General features: G+C 57.2%; 1 protein-coding gene across 2 annotated transcripts; it reads left to right on the top strand.

Annotated features, from left to right (window-relative positions):
• Window positions 1–3,507: 3,507 nt before the first annotated feature.
• Window positions 3,508–19,420, top strand: SLC7A10 (solute carrier family 7 member 10). 2 transcript variants are annotated; one of them, XM_086689594.1, is made up of 11 exons: window positions 3,508–3,805; window positions 13,362–13,566; window positions 15,507–15,658; window positions 15,875–16,000; window positions 16,071–16,224; window positions 16,970–17,093; window positions 17,174–17,277; window positions 17,621–17,717; window positions 17,934–18,083; window positions 18,786–18,963; window positions 19,205–19,420. In XM_086689594.1, the coding sequence occupies exons 1-11, from the start codon at window positions 3,523–3,525 to the stop codon at window positions 19,333–19,335; spliced, it is 1,704 nt and encodes a 567-aa protein (XP_086545720.1). In that variant the 5' UTR covers window positions 3,508–3,522; the 3' UTR covers window positions 19,336–19,420. The 2 variants fall into 2 exon arrangements, with proteins under 2 accessions (XP_086545720.1, XP_086545721.1); XM_086689595.1 differs by lacking the exon at window positions 17,934–18,083 and having other exon boundaries at window positions 18,845–18,963.
• The last annotated feature ends 673 nt before the right edge of the window (window positions 19,421–20,093 follow it).

The following is a 20,093-nucleotide window of genomic DNA, read 5'->3' as shown; positions in this document are numbered from 1 at the left end:
CTCTGAGCTGACAGCAACGAGCCTGATGCAGGGCTCGAACTCATAAACTGTGAGATCATGACCCGAACTGAAGTCGGACACTCAATTGACTGAGCCACCCAGGTGCCCCTCCTTAGTATATATTTTAGAATCAGCCTGTCAAATTTCACCTCCACCCACCCCCTCAAAAAATCCAAGCAAACAAAAACAAAACAAAAAAACAAACCATTGGGGTTAATGTGTTTTGGATCTATATATCAACTCTACAGATCAACATGAAGAAAACCAACATCTTAAATTCTAATCCATGAACAGAGTATACTCCTCAATTAATTTATCTCTTTTACAATTTCTCTCAGTAATGTTTTATAGTTTTCTGTATAGAAATTGTACACATAACGCACTAGATTTAGGTATTTAGTCTTTACGCTATTATGGGTTTATTTTCTAATTGTTGCTGGTACACAGAAATACAATTCGTTTTTATATATTGGACTAGTATCCAGCAACTTTACTAAATTAACTAACTTTACATTTATACACACACACACACACACACACACACACACACACACATATATATTACCCAATGTATCATATATTTTATGTATTCCTTTCCTATCTTCATACCTTTTTATTTCTTTCTGGATTAGCTTCTTTCACTTAGTAACATGCATTTATGTTTTTTTTTCTGTTTTTTCATAGTTTCATAGCTCATTTCTTTTTAGCTCTGAGTATTATTTTACTGGGTGGATGTACCACAATTTAATGATCCAATCACCTACTGAAGGACATCCTGGTTACTTCCAAGTTTTGCCACTTAGGAAAAAAGCTGTTATAAACATCTATGCACAGGTTTTTGTGGGGATATAAGTTTGTAATTCCTTTGGGTAAATACCAAGGCGTATGATTGCTGGATTCTATGCTAAGAATATGTTTTGTAAGAAACTGCCAAGGCACCTGGGTGTTTCGGTCAGTTGAGAGTCCAACTTCGGCTCAGGTCATGATCTTCGGTCTGTGAGTTCAATCCCCACGTCGGGCTCTGTGCTGACAGCTCAGAGCCTGGAGGCTGCTTCAGATTCTGTGTCTCCCCCTCTCTCTGCCCCTCCCCTGCTCACACTCTGTCTCTCTCACACTCAAAAATGAATAAATGTTAATTTAAAAAATCTTTTTTTTTTTGAAAAACTGCCAGACTGTCTTCCAAAGTGGCTATATCATTTTCCATCCTCACAAGCAGTGAATAAGTAAGTGTTCCTGTTGTTCCACATCCTCACAAGCATTTGGCGTTATCATTGTTCTAAATTGTGGTTAACTAAAAGGTGAGCCTTTTTACTTCTTTTTCTTGCCTTATTGCACTGGCTAGGACCTCTAGTGCAGTGTTCTACAGAACTGATGAGTGCTAACATTCTTCCACATTTCCAGTCTCAGTGGAAAAGCATCCAACATTTAACCATTTAATGTGATGTTAGCTGTCAGGTTGGGGGTTTTGTTTGTTTGTTTGTTCCTTTGAGGGCTTTGGGTTTGGGGTAGAAACATTTATCAGATGAAGTACATTCTCTTCTCTTCTCTTTATAATCTGCTAAGAGTTTTTTGTTTGTTTAAATCATGGATGATTGTTTTCCGAATCTATTGAGAGGATCTCATGGTTTTCTTTCTTTTTCTCTGTTAATGTGGGAAAGTACTCACTGACCAATCTTGCCAACTTTTTATTTGCGCTGGGGCTTGCGATTCTAGTTCGATTCCACTAAAATGTCCTCTTGAACTGTGGGTCTGGACAGTAACATGCAAATTCCATCCTACCAGTACCCTAAAGTCACCCCTTCTCTTCAAACACATGCATTCCACGTTTCAGGAGCCCGCTCCAGGCTCCCGGGTGAGGCTCAGGCCAATCCCTAAGTGCACTAGCCCTGGCTGGACCCTCTCTCAGCAGACCCTAGTGTTGCAAAGTCAACTGGGTGGGGAGGGTCAGACCAGCAGGTCGACACTCCGGGTTTCCCATCCTACTCCACTACATCCAGGAGTCCTCTGAACCCCTGTCCCGCCCCCTGCGCGAGGCTCCTTTAAGAAAGCCGGCTGCTGAACGCGTCTCTGGGGCGGGAGGCAGAGGGCGCCAAGAATGCGGGACTCCGACGACGGGAGCGCGAAGGCTGAAGCTTCGCCGGTGGCCTCCCCCTCCGCGTCCCCCCAGCACTCCACCCAGGGTCCTCCCGCTCCCTACTCCCAGATCCCCGCCCCCCTCCCCCCCACTTCGAAGGTCCCTCCTCGGCGGCCAAACTCCCTGCACCGCCACGCTCGCACCTCGTTGCTCCGCCCGCAGCCCAGACCCCGGCCCCAGCCCCCGCCCCACCGCCGGACCGCCGGGCGGCCGTCGGACTCGGGCGGGGCCCCGGCAAGCCGCGGGCGGGGGGAAGGACGGGGCGCCCGGCGCGACCTCATCCACATGCAGGGGACGGCGCGGCGCGGCGGCCGCCAGGAAAGGACAAAAGCTGTTCCGCCGCCGGCCGCGCAGTGCCAGGCTCGCCCCGCCCGCCGCCCCGGTGGCCCCCGACGCGGCCCCCCTTCCGTCTGCCCCGCGGTCCGGGGCTGCACAGCCCTGACGGCTTCCGGGAGGAGGCAGCCTCTTTGGGACCCTGCACGCCCGACCTCCTCCACGTCCTCAGGAGCCACAGCCCCCCTCTCCGTGTCTCCTGGCCAGTTGAGGTGGCCCCATCTCCTTGAGCGGGCCTGGACTGCGGGGGCCCTTCCTTCGCCAAAGCCCTGAGTTCTAGTCCCCCTAGCCTCCACTCTCACCTGTGACCAGCAGTCTGCAGATGGAACTTGCCAGACACAGCCCAGAGCCCAGCCGGGCGGGGCGGGGGCGGGGAGGTGGGGAGGTTAGGGCAGAACCTCTTCCGGGATTCTCTCAAGGCTCTGGATGAGGGTTGGAGGCCAGACTTTTGATGGTGGGTGCCTAGGGTCTCCTGACCCTCCGAGGGCTTCCTGGACGCAGCCCCATCCCCCCTAGAGCTGTATCTCATACCCCGCCATCACCACCCGGAGGCCAAGGAAGCATCAGAAAGGCTTTGCGTCTGGGCCCTGCCACTTGCTCTGTGATGCTTCTCACGCATCTCTGGGCCTCAACTTCCACCTGTAGAATGGACCCAACCTCCACCCTTCTCCCTGGAGGCGGGCACTCGGGGTCTGTGCCAGGATTCAAGGAGTATGGAAGCGCTGGCACACAGAGGGTCCCAGTAAACACACAGCTATTATTTTTGCCAACTTCCTCAGTCTCGTTGAGGGCAGGGACAGTCTTGCCTTTGAGCTCTGCTCCCCCACTCTCACCCCACGACTGGATGTAACTCCGGCAGTGGGAGGGCCTCTTCCTTCGTTCAACTGGAAAGTTCTTCCCAGGTCTGCTCCAAGTCCTCTCCTTCCTTCCCAGGCAGGGGGGTGGGGGCAGTTCCCTTTAAGGAAGGTGGGGGAGGGGGCTGCCGACCGGTCCTCCTTCCGCCCCTCCCTGGCCCCCGCAGCCGGGCGCCCAGGGCCCGGGCCCCGCGCCAGCGCATGCGCCCGCCTGTGGGCGCTGTCCGGGCTGCGAAGGCCGCGAGCGCACGGACAGACGGACGGACCGACGGACTGGCGGCCGGTCGGACACACTGGGCAGCGCGGGGAGCGGGGACGCGGCGGGACAGCGACATGGTCGGCCACACGCAGCAGCCGAGCGGGCGCGGGAACCCCGGCCCTGCACCCTCGCCCTCCCCCGGCCCGGGCCCGGGCCCTGGCGCCTCGGAGCGGGTGGCGCTCAAGAAGGAGATCGGGCTCGTGAGCGCCTGCACCATCATCATCGGTGAGCGGGGCCCGGGCGGGCGGGTGCCTGGAGTGGCAGGGCCAAAGGCTTGGGGCGCATTGCCGCCCGCCCGAAACAAGGAGCACCCCGCTCCCGGCGCCCCTATGATCTGCGACCGTGGGACGCGTGAGGAGATGCCCAGAGCACCTGTGGTGTCACCCCTCACACGGTGGCAGTAAGACTTCTTGTTCTCACCTCTCCTGGAGCCCCAGATGTTTGCACCTGAGGGAGGTACAGGTCCCATCCACCCCTGGGAATCCCCCTCCTGCCTTTAATTTGCTGTGGTTTCAGCAAGGGCAATTGCCCTCAGTTTTCTCATCTATGAAATGGAGGTGACTGTAATCCTGCCTTGGGTGCAGGAGCCTTGTAAGTACGGGGACTGGATAGGTTGACCCGGGTTAAGGCCCCAAGTTCTGGGCTGTGGCTCAAGCTGAGCCCCTACTGTGTGGGGGACCCAGGTGCCATACAGTGTGGGTGATTTATTCAAAAGCAGGATGCCCTGTGCGTAGACTGGACAGGTAGAGCCAGCCCAGTGGGGAAATAGGTTCAGAGTATGTAATTATTGCAGAGTTTGGTGGCAGGACCCTGGGGAGAGTCGGTGACTGGGAAGGCCAGTGATGGGGTGGGCATACCAAGCCTGCAGAAAAGCCACCCCCTTCCTGGGCAGGGATCCCAACAGGCACTCACATCCTCTGGGCTCATCTTTCCCACCTGAGAATGTGTCCCTGTGTCTTGCCCCCATATGGGGACTTCTGGATCAGCAGAGGGCTCAGGGGACAAGGCCCAAGTCATGAACACTGACTGCTCAGGAACTAGGTAAACTAGACCTGTGCCCGTGTCCACACCAAGTGCCTCAGAGACCCTCCTGGGAGTAGTCTGTTCCATCTCCTGTGTTCCAGGAGACAGAGTGGGGGGATGAATGACGGGGGTCTTGACTGCCCTCATCCTGCCTGCCAGATCTCCCCCTCGCCAGCCAGGGAGGCCTTGTGTACCCCCCTGCCCACCACCCATCCTCAGACCCCTGAAGATGAAGAAAGTTGGAGGCTCAGAAGGGCAGATTGGAGTCTTCACCTCCTCCTCTGCTGCCCCCACACTGGGAGCTCCTGAACTGGGGCTGGGATCTGGTTCGTGGCCATCCCCACGCTCACGCAGAAGGTTGCCCCAGAACGTAACCCCTGTCGAGGTAGTTCCCCCATCTCACTCCCTTTCCCCTGGAATGGAATCTTCCAGGAGCCGCTCCTGTGACCTCGTTGCCCTAGGACGTCCCTGCCTGACTGTCTGCTGCTGGGAGGAAGTGTTGGTCCCAAGGATTTGGCCGGGATACTGGGTAGAGTCTTGCCTGGCCCACACATGATGGAGTCAAGAGGCTGGCTGTGTCTGGAGCCAGCTACAGTGCCAGGAAGGTGCAGGGCGCGACACGGCTCTTCCTGGGCTACCTCAGCTAAGCAGGCATCCTTGAGCTGTATTCCTACTGTGCCTCCTCCCGCACCCTATCTGCTTCAGGGCAGGTGGAGGCCGCTGGCTCCTCTCTCCTCGAAAGAGGACCCTGGTGGTGGCAGTGGGACCAGAGGAGGCCTCCTCCACTGTCACATGTCTTCTGCAGGACGGACCCCATAAGAATAGCCCTGTGCACCCCAGCTCTGCCTTTGTGGTGTCCACCCCCCCCCACCCCGTTTCAGTCCATTCCTGCTGTTCCAGGTCCACTGCCCCCTTGGTCTCCAGACCTTGAAGACTGAGCTGGGGTAAGAGGTGACTTGGCCAAGGGTGGCCGACTCGGGAGGAGAACCCAGAAGACCTGACCCCCACCTGCGACACTCATTGGTGGTCCAACAACCCTGCTTGGGGAGCTGTGAAGGGTCCCAGAAGGCAGGAGACGGACGAGGAGAGAATGGATGTGAACCAGAAGGGGACGGGACATGAGGGAGGAGGCCTCTGTGGCTGAGTCAGGGTCTGCACTGCTCTTCCCACTTGATGCCCTGGAGACCCCAGCCTCTCCCCCTCCCCATGCTGTTCTGTGGAGTCTATCTCACACATCTGATCCCACCTTCCTGCCCTGGGCCACCTGGTCAAAGTGAAAAATGTCTCCAGAGTGTCATATTTTAGCTTTAAAAGTCTTGAGGCCTTTATATTCTACTCCACAGTCTTTCTTGTTACCAGATCCTGCACTTGTTATCTCGAAAACTTCAAATAGCCCCTTCCAGAAGATCCTCTAATTCTCGTTCCTTGTACCCTCTGCCCTGTCCTAGGCTGAGGAGTGGGAGCTTTCGGGAATGGAATGATATGGAAGGGCTCTGGGCTGGAGTCAGACTCTGCCCGAAGTGTGTTTAGGACAGCACCTCCTGGCCCCAGCAAGCACACCTGGAGGGGAACAGGCCAGCCTGGGGGAAAGTGAGCCAGTGGGGCAGGGGCTCTGTAAGACACCACCATGTCTAATACCTATCCTGAAAAACACCCCTTACTACATCATGAAATCGTGTTCCCCCTTTATCTCACTTGATTCTCATGCCCACCTTGCAAGATGAAAGTGTTTATACCCATTCTACAGATGTAGGAACTGGGGTTGGAAGTTAAATGACACTTCTGCAGGCAGGAGACTTGGGACTTGGAACCAGATTTGGACCCAATCTTCTAATCCAGTGCCCTTCTTCATACTGTTCTGGTGCTGGGCAAAACTGGAGCCAGATTCAGAGCCCTTGATGGAAGAAGGTCGGGATTTACCGAGGATTTACCCGAGTCCCCCACTTTGTGATGGATGGATGGATGGATGGGTGGGTGGATGGATGAACAAATGGACAAAGGAATCTCCCGGGACTCCCCGCTCCCACCCAGGACTGCATGTACAAAATCTCTTGTCCTGACTCAAGAACCTTGGCCAGCTGCCTCTCCTGATCCACACCCAAGGAATGGGCATTCCCAGGTCCAGCAGAGTGGGAATCACTTTGGGTGTGCTCACCAGGCTTTTTTGTCCTCCACTCTCTCCCTTGGACTCGGGTATCCAGCCCATGCTCATGTTTATGTGTCAGGCTCAGGAGTGTTCAGGGACTCAGAGGCCTGCTTCATGAACCCCATCTCCTGCTCATCCAACCATGACCAGGCCCCTTTCTGTTGCCCCAGGGCTGGTGGTGGCTGGTATGCTCAGAGGATGGCCCTCTGCAAAGGCCCAGCACCTCCTCATAGGGACCCTGAAGAGACATAAAGCCACACAAGAGCTTGTCTGTGTCTCACACCCCTGATTTACAGATGAGGAAACAGACTGAGGCTGCAACCAGCCCAGATCAGATGCCCTTGATGCTCAGGACACCACTGGGGGCCAAGGCAGCTCAAGCTACAAGGGGGGTGGGGGGCTGCCAGCACTGGACACACTCATTCATCTAGTCATCACACTCATTCATCTAGGTACAGAACAATGCCAGACACTGTTCTGGGTGCTGGAGATACAACAGGGAATAGGACAGACAAAAGCCCTGTCCTCTTGGAGCTGACATTCCAGCATGGGAGTGAAAGAGCAAATGATAAACAAGCTGAATGTTTGGCCAATGGGATAATGATAAGTGCTAAGGTGACAAAATTAAGATAGGGGGTGGGGAAGATTGTAGGTAGGAGATGAGTCAGGAGTGGGAGGGGCCCAATTTGTGTGGGCCTTCCTGGCTGCAGTGAGAACTTTGCCTTTTTCTCTTTGTGAGACAGGAGAGGGCTTTGAGCAGATGAGGGATGGGATAAGACAGGATGGGATGAGATGACATGGGGTGGGATGGGATAGGATGGATGGAGTAGGATATGGGATGGGAAAGGATGGAATGGGATGAGAAGGATGGGATGGGATGGATGGGGTAAGATATGGGATGAGATGTGATAGGATATGGGATGGGATTGGATGGATGGGAGGGGATGGGGTGGATGGAATGGGGTGGGATGGATGGGATGGGATGGGATGTATGGGGTAGGATATGGGAGAGGATGGGAAGAGATGGGATGGATGGGATAGGATATGGGGTGGGATAGGATGGGTGGGATGGGATGGAATGGGATGGGATGAGATGGGGCTCACTATGGAGAAGCTGTGGGCAGCAGGGGTAGAAGCAGGAAACCTGGTCAGGAGGGTACTGAGTCACTTGGGTAAGAGATAGTGGTGGCTCAGAGCAGGGTGGTGGCAATGAGGTGCTGAGTGGAGGTTCAGTTCTGGATGTGTTTGGAAGGTGGAACCAAAGGATTTGGGATGAACTAGATATGAGGTGTGGGAGAAGGAGAAGAGTCAAGGGTGGCATCAGGTTCGGGCCTGAGCCTTTGGGAGCCAGGTGTGCAATGTACTGATCTGGAAAGACTGTGAGGGAAGTAGGTTCTTGAGGGAAAGGGGTTGGAAGTCCAGAATCTCATTTTGACCATGGGAAATTCGAGATGCCTATTTGTAATTAGTTGGATATGCGGGTTTAGTTTAGGGAAGAGGTCCATGGTAGGCATAAAATGTGGGAGTTGCCAACAGAAGCTAGGGGACTGGATGAGGTCTCCAAGGGAGGGAGTGTGGAAGGAAAGGGGCCAAGGCCCCGGGGCTGAGCCACAGGCACTCAAAATCTGGAAGTCAGGAAAGAGAAGGACCAGCAGAGGAGTCCAGAAGGAGCAGCCAGCAGGGTGGGAGGAGGGCCGGGAGGCTGAGGCTGGAGGAAGGGGTTAACTTGCCAGATGCCACTGATGAGGCAGGTAAGATGCAGTTTGCGGGTGCATGACTGGATCCAGCGTTGTGGAGCTCATCGGTGACCTTGACTCAGCCTGGAGATGGGGCACAGGCGAGGCTTCTTAGGTGGGGTTGGGCTGGGCTGAGCCAGGCAGAGAGAGCTCCACACTTCTGCTCATCCCTCTCTTAAAAGGAAAGTGGGTTAGGCCGGAAGTACACGCCAGTCATTTGGCAATTCCAGACATGTCCTGGAGGCATCCCCACTCACCTCCCTGGAGTTCTGCCAAGAACCTCAATGGGCACTTCTGTCTCCTCAGAGGGATGCCTGACACATGCTCATTAAGGACATTCATGTGTTTGGAGTCACGGGCTTCACCCAGGGGGACAGCAAGGTCCCTAAAGCAGAGCTCTGGCTACGGACTCCAGCATACAGAGGTCCCATGGGGATCAGGTCTCCAAAAGCCAGATTGGGTGGCCTGGGGTATCTTCAAGGTTGATGACAGTAGTGAGATCCATAAGCACTTCCTGGGGCCTCTGATGTGCGAAGCAGCGTGGGGGCATGCCTGCATCACTGCCTTTTCTTCCCACTTTGTAGCCAAGAAGGGTTGGAGAGGTGATGTATCTTGTCCACAGCCTCCCACCAAGAGGGATCTGGGATTCGAACCCAGATCTGGGGATTCTCAATTAGTGCCTCTGCCTGTGGCCTCAGGGACCTACTGAAGGGAATTTGGAACTCTTTCCCAGAGGCCTCATGGGTCATATCCTAACGGGGAGGTGCTGAGACTCGTTGCCCAGAGCAAGGGAAGGAGGTCTGGCCTATGGCCAGCCCCTGATCAGGCCCAGGAGCCCCAGAGCTGTTCTCTGTCAGGCCAGCAGGCCAGTGTGACAGGAAGAACCCCCATTGTCAGCCTGCTCGCTAAAAGAGGCACAGATAGGCAAGGCGTATGTAAGATGACCTAGGCGCCTGTGGGTTCTTTGTCCTTTTGAGGGGCTGAGGCTTCTCATCACAGACCCTACCCTCTGGGAACTCAGGACCCATGCAGGGTAGCCAATAATCACTTCCTGGCCATCCTCCATGTACCATGGGAGTAGAGCAGGATCCAGGTTATAGGGGCCAAAGTGGAAGGTCAGGGAGGGCTTCCTGCAGCTTCTGGGAAACTAGTGAGCTGAGGAGACACCTGACACAGTGAGGGACATGGGCCCCCGAGCAGACTGTGTTTCCTTAGGCCTTTGCAAATGTGCGGGATGTGTCCACCCTGCCCAGCAACGCCTCTGCCAAAGTCTGGGTTGAGCCAGCCCTCTGCTGCCCCCTAGCTCAGTGGCCTGACCTGGTGAAGGGGGAAACTGAGGCCCAGAAGGGCAGCACTAGCCTGAGGTCACACAGCTGACTGCTGAAAGTGTTTCTAGGGATGAGGGGTGGTGCCAGCAGCCTGGCTTGACAGGACCTCCCTGTCCCCCTCCCCGAATCAGACTCTGGACCTTCCACCCACACGCACCGAGGGCAGTTGGCTCTTTCCACCAACATGACCTCCACCGTCCACCCTTGCGACCTCCATGGTCGGCCACTGCCTCCCAAAAATAGGTCAGCGCGCACCGCAACAGCCAGAAGAACAATGGCCCTTTCTTCGTTCCTCCACGGAGCTGAGTAAGCCCCATCAGGCCAAACATCTTAATGTGATAAAAGCCACCCGGTGTGGGCTGAGGGAAGAGGGGCGGGAGGAGACTGAAGGGGGGCTTCCTGGTGGGGGACTCACATCCTCACCCACCTGTGCTGGCGCTGTGGCCCTGCGAGGACCCACTGGGTGGGTGGGAATGTGGAGACCCTGGAACCTGCATTTCCCCAGCCCACTGTCAGCAGACATCTGACCAGGCGCATGGTAGTCTCTCCCTGCCCAGCCCATGCTCCCCACTTCCTGCCCCTCCGCCTCTTTCTCCAGAGCAGGCTTCCCCAAGGTCTGGGCTCGTCCACTACTGTGTCCTGAGGCCAGCAAAGCTGATCCTGCTGGGCCTGAACACAAGGGCTGAGAAGGGAGGCCTGAACCCACCACCACTGGGAGCGCTGGGCAGGCACCCCTGCCATATCCCTCACAGCTCTGTGGTCCCTTCGCCATGCCTCGTGGAATCATTCAGATGCTGGAGGCCCCACCCCTGCCCCCAGCGTCCTCCTCCTTGCCCTCTACTGCCCACCCAAGCCCACAGCCCCTGTGGATCCTTGCAGAGCCCCACCCAGCCCATGTGGTGCCCAGAGCAGCCAGTGGACTTCAGTGGGTTTTCTGCCACCTTCCAGCACAAACCCGGGGGAAGGTGCTAGAGGTTGTCCAGGCCCACAGGGAGAAGCCCGCAAAGACCTCAGAGGCACCAACTGACACACGTGTTCCGTTGAGCCATGTGGGGAGAAGTCTTGCACTGTAGGCTGAGGCCATGTGTCCAAACAAAATGATCCCCTGGCCCATCCCCCAGGGCCAGCATTGGAGTCTCCCGCTACTGAGCACAGACTAGTGATGTGTCCCTTTTCAGACCCCAGCTTTAGAGGACAAGATGCCAGGTGTAGCTTCCCAAGGGCTATGCCCATGAGGCCCTACTGTGCTGAACTGTATAGAGCGCTGGGGTCCCCATGGGCTGGGTTGCTCGGGTCCCTGGATGTCCCCAGCCTGAATGCACCCAGCAACTTCCAAGGCCACCCAGCCCCCGCTGGCTTCCAACCTCACTGGCTTTTGGCAAATCCCACTCCACCAGGTCCTGAGAACAGAGGCCCTGCTGCTGGATAGAGCGAACTCAAAGACCCTTTAGAAAGCTGACCCAGGCCCCAGGCCCCCCGGGTAGATACGGGAGGCGGCTCCTCTCCCCCTGGAAGCTGGCTGAGGGCACAGCTTACCTCTGGGGGCTGGGGGACAGGAATTCTTTCGTCCTTATCTGGATGTATTTAGGGCTCCTGGGATGTGACTGGAAAACCAAGTGGGGCACCGTGGCCGTCCAGACTGGAAATCTGTGTCGGCCGGGGGCGGGGTGGGGGGTAGCACCGTGGACAAGGAATGCATGCAGATTGGTGGCCACAGCTGTGTCCTTGGCCAGACCCGCCTGTGGGCCTGGCAGGTGGAACAGGCAGGCTCTGCCCTGATGGGTGTGCACTGTCCCACAGGACCTGGCAGGTGGGGGTGATCCTGTTGAGGGGCTGAGCCCCAGCTCCTAGCAGGGTTGCTTTTTTATTCTTGTGGCCTGCGCATTCTGGGATTATTTCCTCTTGGGCAGGCCCTTGTGCAAATCACCAGTGATGTGACCTAATTTATTTGCACAGATGGTGAGACCCAGGTCACCCAGAACGTTGCCCTTTTTGCCCTAACTGCCAGGGAGCTCACAGCTCAGTGGGTATTCAGAGCCTTGTTCATCCTGAGAACCTGCTCTGCAGACCACACCTTGGCCCTCTGAGCATTTTGATTGAGTGTTCCCAGACACCATGAATCAACAGAGCACCCCCTGACACCTACCACACTCCGCAAGACTCAGAGTCATCCCCAAGGACAGGGCAGGCTTCTGTGACCAAGGCAGATTCCACTGGCCTCTGAGCCTCAGAGGCTGGCCACTCCCCTCCTCTTCCAGGAGAGTCGAATAGAGAAAGCTGCCCCACTTCACAGATGAGAAAATCAGTCTTTCAGGCCAAGGTATTGGTGCCACTTTGGACATCAGGCCTTTCACTCATCCATTAGTTTACTCAACAGCTGTGTATTGAGCACTTACTACATACCGGGAGTTGGAGGTGAACCCAAGCAGGTACAGCTGCAGAGAGTACACAGAACCACGCCAAAAATGCTAGGTACATCTGGATACAGCTGTAAGTGAGCAGAGGGCTTCCTAGATTCCTTGCCGAATCCTCACGATAGCCTCTTGTATAGACGGATCTTGAAAGGTGACCTGAGCGCCAGCTGGGCTTTCCCCTGGGATTAGAGCAGCGACTCCTCTTTGCAACCAGTAGGCTGTCTCAAGGGAGAGGCGGTCTGTGTCCAGACCCCAGGCTGGCCGGGTCTCTGCCAGCCTGCCCTTGCCCACCCGATTCCTTCAGCGATGGCTGCTGACCAACCCCCGGTCCTGAAAGTGCACCAGTTCTTCCCCCTCACCCCGCCGGCCCTTGCCCAGGACCTGACACATTTTAACAGTGCCGGGAAACAAGGTCTCTTCAGAGTCTTTGTCCGCAGTCTGGGCCTTAGGTCAGGGATGAGCCCAGGGAGCAGGTTTCCCTTTAAGGAAAGGGGAGAGAGAAGATAAAGTACGGGACAAGGTCTGGGGAAGGACAGGACTGTGACATGGGAGGAGGACCCCAAACCGGCATGGTCAAGGAGGGCTTCGTGGAGGTGGTGCCACTCCCCGAGCTACTCCATGAGTTTGGACTTTGGCCAATGGGAAAGTAGCAGGACAGTGTCATGGTCAAGGTCTTGCTTTAGGAGGCCAGCTCTAGCCAGCAGGTTGGAGGCTGACAAGTCTGGAGGCTTCGGCCAGGGCCAAGGGGCTGAGCCTGGGCCCTGTGGGGATGCACAGGAAGGCTGCCAGTCTGCCACCGCTCGGGTGATGGAGCTTCCTTGCCTGTGCTTCCCCACCTGGTGGGAGTAAATGGGGTGGGGGTGGGGGGTGCAGAAGAACTCAGAACAGGACTCATCCCTGAATTGCAAGGACAAGGCCAGGGCCTGGAGAAGGGGGGATAACGAGCCCAGAGTGGGGATTGCAAGGTCTGAGGTGCCCAGTGGCATCCATTTGCTTCCAGGCTCACCTTCCCCCTCCTCCTTCTCCAGGGAGCAGCCCAGGCTCCCTTCCTCACTGTAGCATCTGGAAGCCTGAGGAGAAGGCTGGGCTAAGGGGACCCCAGACCTGATGCCTCCCCATCTCTCCCGACCCCAGGGAACATCATCGGTTCGGGCATTTTCATCTCCCCCAAGGGGGTCCTGGAGCACTCGGGCTCTGTGGGTCTGGCCCTCTTCGTCTGGGTCCTGGGTGGAGGCGTCACTGCCCTGGGTTCCCTCTGTTACGCGGAGCTGGGAGTCGCCATCCCCAAGTCTGGCGGGGACTATGCCTATGTCACCGAGATCTTCGGGGGCCTGGCTGGGTGAGTCTGGGGCACCCGTGGGGTCAGTGGGGGAGGGCATGACAATCCGGAATGGATGGCCAGTGGGGCCCTGGACTTTGGTTTCCTCTTTTTCTCATATCTCAGGGAGATCATGGGGTGGATGGAGGGAAGGAGGTGGGGGTGTTGGGGAGCCTTCCAAGGCCACGGTGGGCAGGACACTCCGGCTGGCCCCCTGACCTCTCTGTGCTTCCTTTCAAATATTTCCTTAAGCCTAATCTGCACCTGGGTGAGGCTAGCAATAAGGCAAGGACAGCCTAGATTTTAGTAAACCCGTATGTGTGTGGTGGGGGACAGGGGGCATGATAACTCCTATCAATGCCCTGCAAGAGCTCTCCTTTGAAGAGCTCCCCAGCATTCCTTTATGCACCAGTAAGCATTAGCTGAGCACCTACTATGTGAGAAAAGATCCATTCCTGCCCTCAAGTTATTCACAGTGCAGAAGGGAAAGAGCCCCTCTACACTTGATGAGGACCTAGATCCTTGCTTTGAGGGTGTGCTTGGGGGGCCCAGCAGCTAAGGGAATGGGTGTCACCACCTCAGAAGGTTTCCAGGGAAAACACATTTGCACCAAGGCTTGGAGGGTGTGCTTGACTATCTGGTGTGGCCGGAGGCAGGTCAGATCCATGGTAGGTGTAGGGGCTTGGAGGCGCTGGGGGAGCCTGGGGGCGGGGTGGGGGGTCAAAGCTATTGTAGTTGTCCAGCTGAACCATACCGAGGGCCTGAATAAAGACATAGGAATATCCCAGAACCTTGTGGGAGCTTAAATGCGGAAGACGCGGTGGCCAGTGTGGCATGAAGGAGAGGTGGGTACAGCAGAGGTGACACCCGCTTTCCCACTGGTGGGCTCCATTGACAGCAGTTCCCAGGAGGGGGAGGTTGGGGGTAGGCTGCCACGCTGGTGGGGTCTGCGGCATATCCGGGGAGATGATGTAGTCAGGCCTTGCGGGGCAGTTGTCCGGATCCCAGAGGAAAAGTCTAGGCTAAAGTGTGCAAAATTTGGTCCTGAGGGATGTGGTCCAGAGCCTTTAATGGGGTAGTGGCAGACGGGGCCCTGGCAGGGCGTGCACACCCCTGTGGGTGTGCCCATGAGTTCTCTGCTCTGGGGAGAGGGTTCTTGGAGGCAACTGGGACCTGAGAAAGAAGAAGGTGGGCGGGAGAGGAGGACCCAAGACCCTGCCCCAGGGGCACCTAGCTTCTAGGGTTGCAGACGCCACAGAGTAAAGGTGAGGACCAAGACGAATCTACAGAGCATGGTGGTCCAGAGGTCAGTGGTGTCCCTGGATGAGGCAGTCCCCACCCTCAAGGTCCAGGAGCATCCCCAGAGACAGGCCCTCCCCTGAGTGCAGGCAGGACCCCCCCGGAATAGGTTGGGCCTCATAGCCTGAGCAGAGTCCCTGCTCCCATGTGGGCACCCTGCGGTGCTGAGATTCGGGCAGAAGGGACATAAATCGTTCCCAACCCCCAGCCACAGCTCCTCAGAAGGTCCGGTCCCTCAGGGGTCACAGCTCAGAGCCAGCTACCTGCAGCCATAGGCTCTGCTGAGAGCTCCAGCTGGAGCCGTAACTAAAGGTTCCAGAACAGCTCCGGCTCAGGAAAACAGCCTGTGACCAGAGGCTAGATGGCCATTAGAAAGGTGGTTGGTTCCCAAGTCCTTCTGGACACCTGCCCAAGGGCAGCCCATAGCTGTTTGACTGTGCTGAATGCTGTCTCTGTTGAAGCGGTCCATTAATAGAGTGGAGACCCCAGTGGGGCCAGCCCTGCCTTCCTGGACCGAAGCCGGCATTGAGTGCCCATGCCAGCCTTGGGTGCCACGGCCCAGGGTGCAGCCCTGCTCCCACACCTGCACCTGCTCGGCCAAGGTGGCGGGGAGGCGGGGTGGTGCGGGATGCCTGTGCCAGGCAGGCCCTCACTCATTCCAGCTTCCTGCTGCTCTGGAGTGCGGTCCTCATCATGTACCCAACCAGCCTGGCTGTCATCTCCATGACCTTCTCTAACTACGTGCTGCAGCCCGTGTTCCCCAACTGCATCCCCCCAGCTGCTGCCTCCCGCGCACTCTCTATGGCCTGCCTGAGTGAGCGCCCACCTTGGGGCCGCACTATGCCCCCTGCCCCTGTGTGGGAGGACTGCGGGGGCGTGTGGGGGGGTGTGCCTCCAGCCTCCAGCCCCCTGTGAGCTCAGCCTCAGGGGGTGGGCTTCTGGCACCCCAGCTGCTACAGGGGATGCCGCCCTCCTACAGCCTGGGCTGGACTCGGCTGAGGCCCACCCACCCACTCTCCTTTCCTCTCAGTGCTCCTGACATGGGTGAACAGCTCCAGCGTGCGCTGGGCCACACGCATCCAGGACATCTTCACCGGTGGGAAGCTGCTGGCCCTGTCCCTCATCATTGGCGTGGGCTTCGTCCAGATCTTCCAAGGTAGGGCCTGGGTGGGGCCGTGCACCAGGGTGGGGAGAGGACACTGACCCTTGACCTGTGGACCCCCCAGGACACTTTGAGGAGCTGACACCCAGCAATGCCTTTGACTTCTGGATGACACCCTCCGTGGGTCACCTGGCCCTGGCCTTCCTCCAGGGCTCCTTTGCCTTCAGTGGCTGGAACTTCCTCAACTACGTCACTGAGGAGCTGGTTGACCCTCGAAAGTGAGTAGGACACCCAGCCGGGCCCTGGGAAGGGGAGGGGTGCGGCGATGGGAGAGGCAGCCTCTCTGCACGGACCTGCTGCCACCTGTGGCTCAGTCTGGTCACCTGCCTGACCATGCTGCTGCCCCACGGGGATGGCTCTGGAAAGACAGCCGGGACACTGTTCCAGCCTGGCCCTGCTCTGCATGGCTGTGGGTGAGTCACGGCCCCTTGCCGGGCCTCAGAAACACTGAGTATCACTGTCCCACTGAAAATGGATCCAGCTATTTGCATTTGGCCAAAACTTACACATGTGCACATAACACGGTCCCTACTGATAAAGCCCATGGCTCATCCGATACTCACCCAGGGTTGCAACAGAGAGGAGTTTGCGCTGGGGCGGGGGCTGGGGCTGATAGGGAGTCCCAGGAGACCCCTGGTCTAGGGACTGGGCCCCGGGGGGATTTGGGGATCTTCAAGGCTGATTTTGCCTGTATTCACTTTTCTCTTTATGTCCTGACATTAGACCTGCCCCTCAAGGTTTGATGTGTCCCCTCCCCCATGTGCCCTTCCTCCCACCAGCCCGTGGCCCAGCTGGGGCTGGGGGGTGGCAGGGAGACAGCAGTGCTGCCCCTTATCTGTCCCAAGTCCCCCAGCAGACCCAGGAGATGGAGACTCAAAGCTCCTCCCTCGCTGGGGTCCCTGGGCCCCATCTTCCAGCCCCCACCCCAGGGCTGATGCTGACACACTTCTCCACTGCCCCCAGGAACCTACCTCGTGCCATTGTCATCTCCATCCCGCTGGTGACCTTTGTGTACACCTTCACCAATGTTGCCTACTTCACCGCCATGTCCCCCCAGGAGCTGCTGGCCTCGAACGCAGTGGCCGTGGTGAGTGGGGTCCCACTGGTACCCGGCTCCTGCCCGTCCCGCCATGCCTCACGCACCACCTCTTTTCTGTGTCCACTCAGACCTTCGGGGAGAAGCTGCTGGGCTACTTTTCTTGGGTCATGCCCGTCTCCGTGGCACTTTCTACTTTTGGAGGGATCAATGGCTACCTGTTCACCTCCTCCAGGTGACTGGACTGGGTGGGGAGGGGTCAAGGTGAGGCAAGGCAGGTTCCCCTGGTGTGTGTGATCAGTACTGGGGGCCAGAGGAAGTCAAATCCTGCCAGGTGGGTCCCACCCGAAGCTGGGACAGTGAACCCCCCAGTAACAGATGTGATCCCAACTCAGCTACAGCAAGCAAAAGGGAGGCGGGCTAGACAGGGAAGAACTGGCCAGTGGGGCTGCTGGGACCCAGAGCAGGGGTCAGAGGTGACAGCTCAAGAGGGACCTCAGGTGTGGAGCTGAGGTCTAGGATCTGGTTGGTAGGGGGCCCAAGGCTGGGCTCATGGCCCCCACCAATCTCTGTCCCAGACTGTGCTTCTCTGGGGCCCGAGAGGGGCACCTGCCCAGCCTGCTGGCCATGATCCATGTCAGACACTGCACACCCATCCCTGCCCTCCTTGTCTGTGTAAGTTGTGGGACCAAGGCTGGCGGGGAGGGGAGCCGGGGCCACCCAGCAGTGTGGTAATGGCAGGGATTCCCACTGGCCCTGGGGGGCAGCCCACGGAGGGAGTGGGGAGGGCCGGGGCTCACCAACCTCCTGGCCTGAGCCGGCAGGCCCAGGACAGCCCACAGGGCTGATGGAGGCAGGTGGGAGGCCACCCTCAGCCCGGTCCTCTCCCAGTGCGGGGCCACAGCGGTCATCATGCTTGTGGGAGACACGTACACGCTCATCAACTACGTGTCCTTCATCAACTACCTCTGCTACGGTGTCACCATCCTGGGCCTTCTCGTTTTGCGCTGGAGGCGGCCAGCGCTCCACAGGCCCATCAAGGTGAGGCCTGGGGGAGGATGGGCTGGCTGGCGCTGTCAGAGCTGCCCCTTCACTCATTGGGCATGGGGGTGTGGGGTGGGGGTCAGGGTGGGAGTGATGACAGCATTAGGTATTCCGGCTTTGGCCACATGCTGCACCCTGCTCAAGGCTTTAAGTATGCTGATGTATTCAGCCTTCATCACAGCCCCACAAGGTGGGTGCTTTGAATATTCCCAGTTTACAGACAGGAAAATGAGGCTAAGACACAGAATTCCATGAGCACACACAAAGACAGAAGAGCCTTAATCAAGCTAAATGCAAATATTCTGTTTGCATATAAATCCTGGAGCTGGAGAAGTGCTCAGTGCCTAAAAAACATGAAACACTGAGAGAGAGAGAGAGAGAGAGAGAGAGAGAGAGAGAGAGAGAGAGACCTTCAGCCAAATGCAAGCAGCCAGCAACACCAGCAACACATAGTTACTGCATGGAACTCAGAGCCACCGAAACTTTGACAAACCCTCAACCATTTGGCAAAACGGCCATCCCATGAGTTTGTTTCTAGCATGTTTGGCTGCTGCCAGAGCAGGGGACCCTCAAGCCTCAGCTCCCAGGAAAGGGCGGCACCTCGGGATCCCCCTCCCCCCACCCCTACCGGGGTGGTGGGGCAGGAGGGCCCAGGGAAGGTCCTGCGCCTCCGTTGGCAGTCCCGTCGCTCTCCCCCAGGTGAACCTCCTGGTCCCCATCGCATACTTGGTTTTCTGGGCATTCCTGCTGGTCTTCAGCTTCATCTCGGAGCCCATGGTGTGTGGAGTCGGCGTCATCATCATCCTCACGGGGGTGCCTGTTTTCTTCCTGGGAGTGTTCTGGAGAAGCAAACCAAAGTGTGTGCACAGACTCACAGGTGAGCCAGGCAGCCTCCCCAAGGTGGCGGGGCCGGGAAACGTGACCTGTTAGGGACTCGCCCTGGAGCAGGACCTCCCAGCAGTTGCGGTGACAACAGGGGGTCCAATCGCCACCCGACATCTCCCCAAGATGTGGCCCCAGGGTCCAGGATCCACCCAAAGGGAGCGGCTCCCTGAGGACCCCTGCCCCACAGGCTCGGATCCCAAGGTCTATCTGTTTGTTTGTCTCTCTGTCCTCAGAATCCATGACACGCTGGGGCCAGGAGCTGTGCTTTGTGGTCTACCCCCAGGGAGCCCCTGAGGAAGAGGAAAATGGCCCGTGCCAGCCCTCCCCACTGCCCACCAGGGACAAGCCCTTGAAAACGCAATGAGACATTTGCGGAGCCTGAAGCAGCTGTTTCTGTTTACATGTTGTTTATTGAGGAGGTGTTTTTGCAAAATAAGTTGGGTTTTTTTTGTTTTTTTGTTTTGTCCTGAAAAAAAAGAGAGAGAGAGAGAAAGAGATCTGACTCCTTTGAGTCCTGTGCTGAGAGAGCCCTGGAGGTATTGGCTGGGCTCTCTGTCAGTGCTGCCCTGCTCACTTTCCTGGAAATGTCTATGAATAAAACAGGGTTGGTGGGCGGTGTGCTTGTCTTAGGCGAGTCCCTGGTGGGCATGACCCGGTGGGGCTTGTGTGGTGCTGGCTGAGGAAGGTGCCCCAGCAGGCTCTGGAGGGGGCCTATGGCTCTGCCACTTGAACCAGGCACTTCCTTTCTCCCTTGTGGGGTCCAGAGCCAGCCTTGACCCAAAGGGACACCGGGGTTGGGAAACACCTTGTGCGCCCCTCCCCGGGACCCGCAACGCCAGCTCTAGGCTCAACCACCGAGGTCGGTCCGGGTGTTTCTGCTGGAACTGCCTTTCCCTCAGCCCCATAAATCTCTGTGGAGTGACTGCCAGGACTTCAGAGCCCATGGCCTCACCCTGATTTACAGGGGAAACTGAGAGCCTGCGGCAGGATGGGATGGATTTAGCCACTGTCAGTTGGTGCTCGGCCACTGTCACCTGAGAAAGCATCCAGCAGCACCTCCCAGGGGCCTCAAGGCCTGCAAGAGACCATGGATTTCCTCTACCCTGTGCCCACATTCCCAGC

The sequence above is a fragment of the Puma concolor genome, chromosome E2 (genome assembly GCF_028749965.1).
Source record: "Puma concolor isolate L17-30 chromosome E2, mPumCon1.1.hap2, whole genome shotgun sequence".
NCBI lineage: Eukaryota > Metazoa > Chordata > Mammalia > Carnivora > Felidae > Puma > Puma concolor.
The sequence above is the reverse complement of the archived record's forward strand: the minus strand, read 5'-3'. Positions and strand labels throughout refer to the sequence as shown.

What these genes read in the sequence shown, in the direction of transcription:
- SLC7A10 (XM_086689594.1), top strand. Translation starts at nt 3,523, where the DNA reads ATGCGCCCGCCTGTGGGCGCTGTCCGGGCTGCGAAGGCCGCGAGCGCA. An exon ending in TCCCTGCCCTCCTTGTCTGT is followed by an intron (nt 17,718 to 17,933) that starts GTAAGTTGTGGG and finishes GTCCTCTCCCAG; the next exon opens with TGCGGGGCCACAGCGGTCAT. An exon ending in CGCTCCACAGGCCCATCAAG is followed by an intron (nt 18,084 to 18,785) that starts GTGAGGCCTGGG and finishes GCTCTCCCCCAG; the next exon opens with GTGAACCTCCTGGTCCCCAT.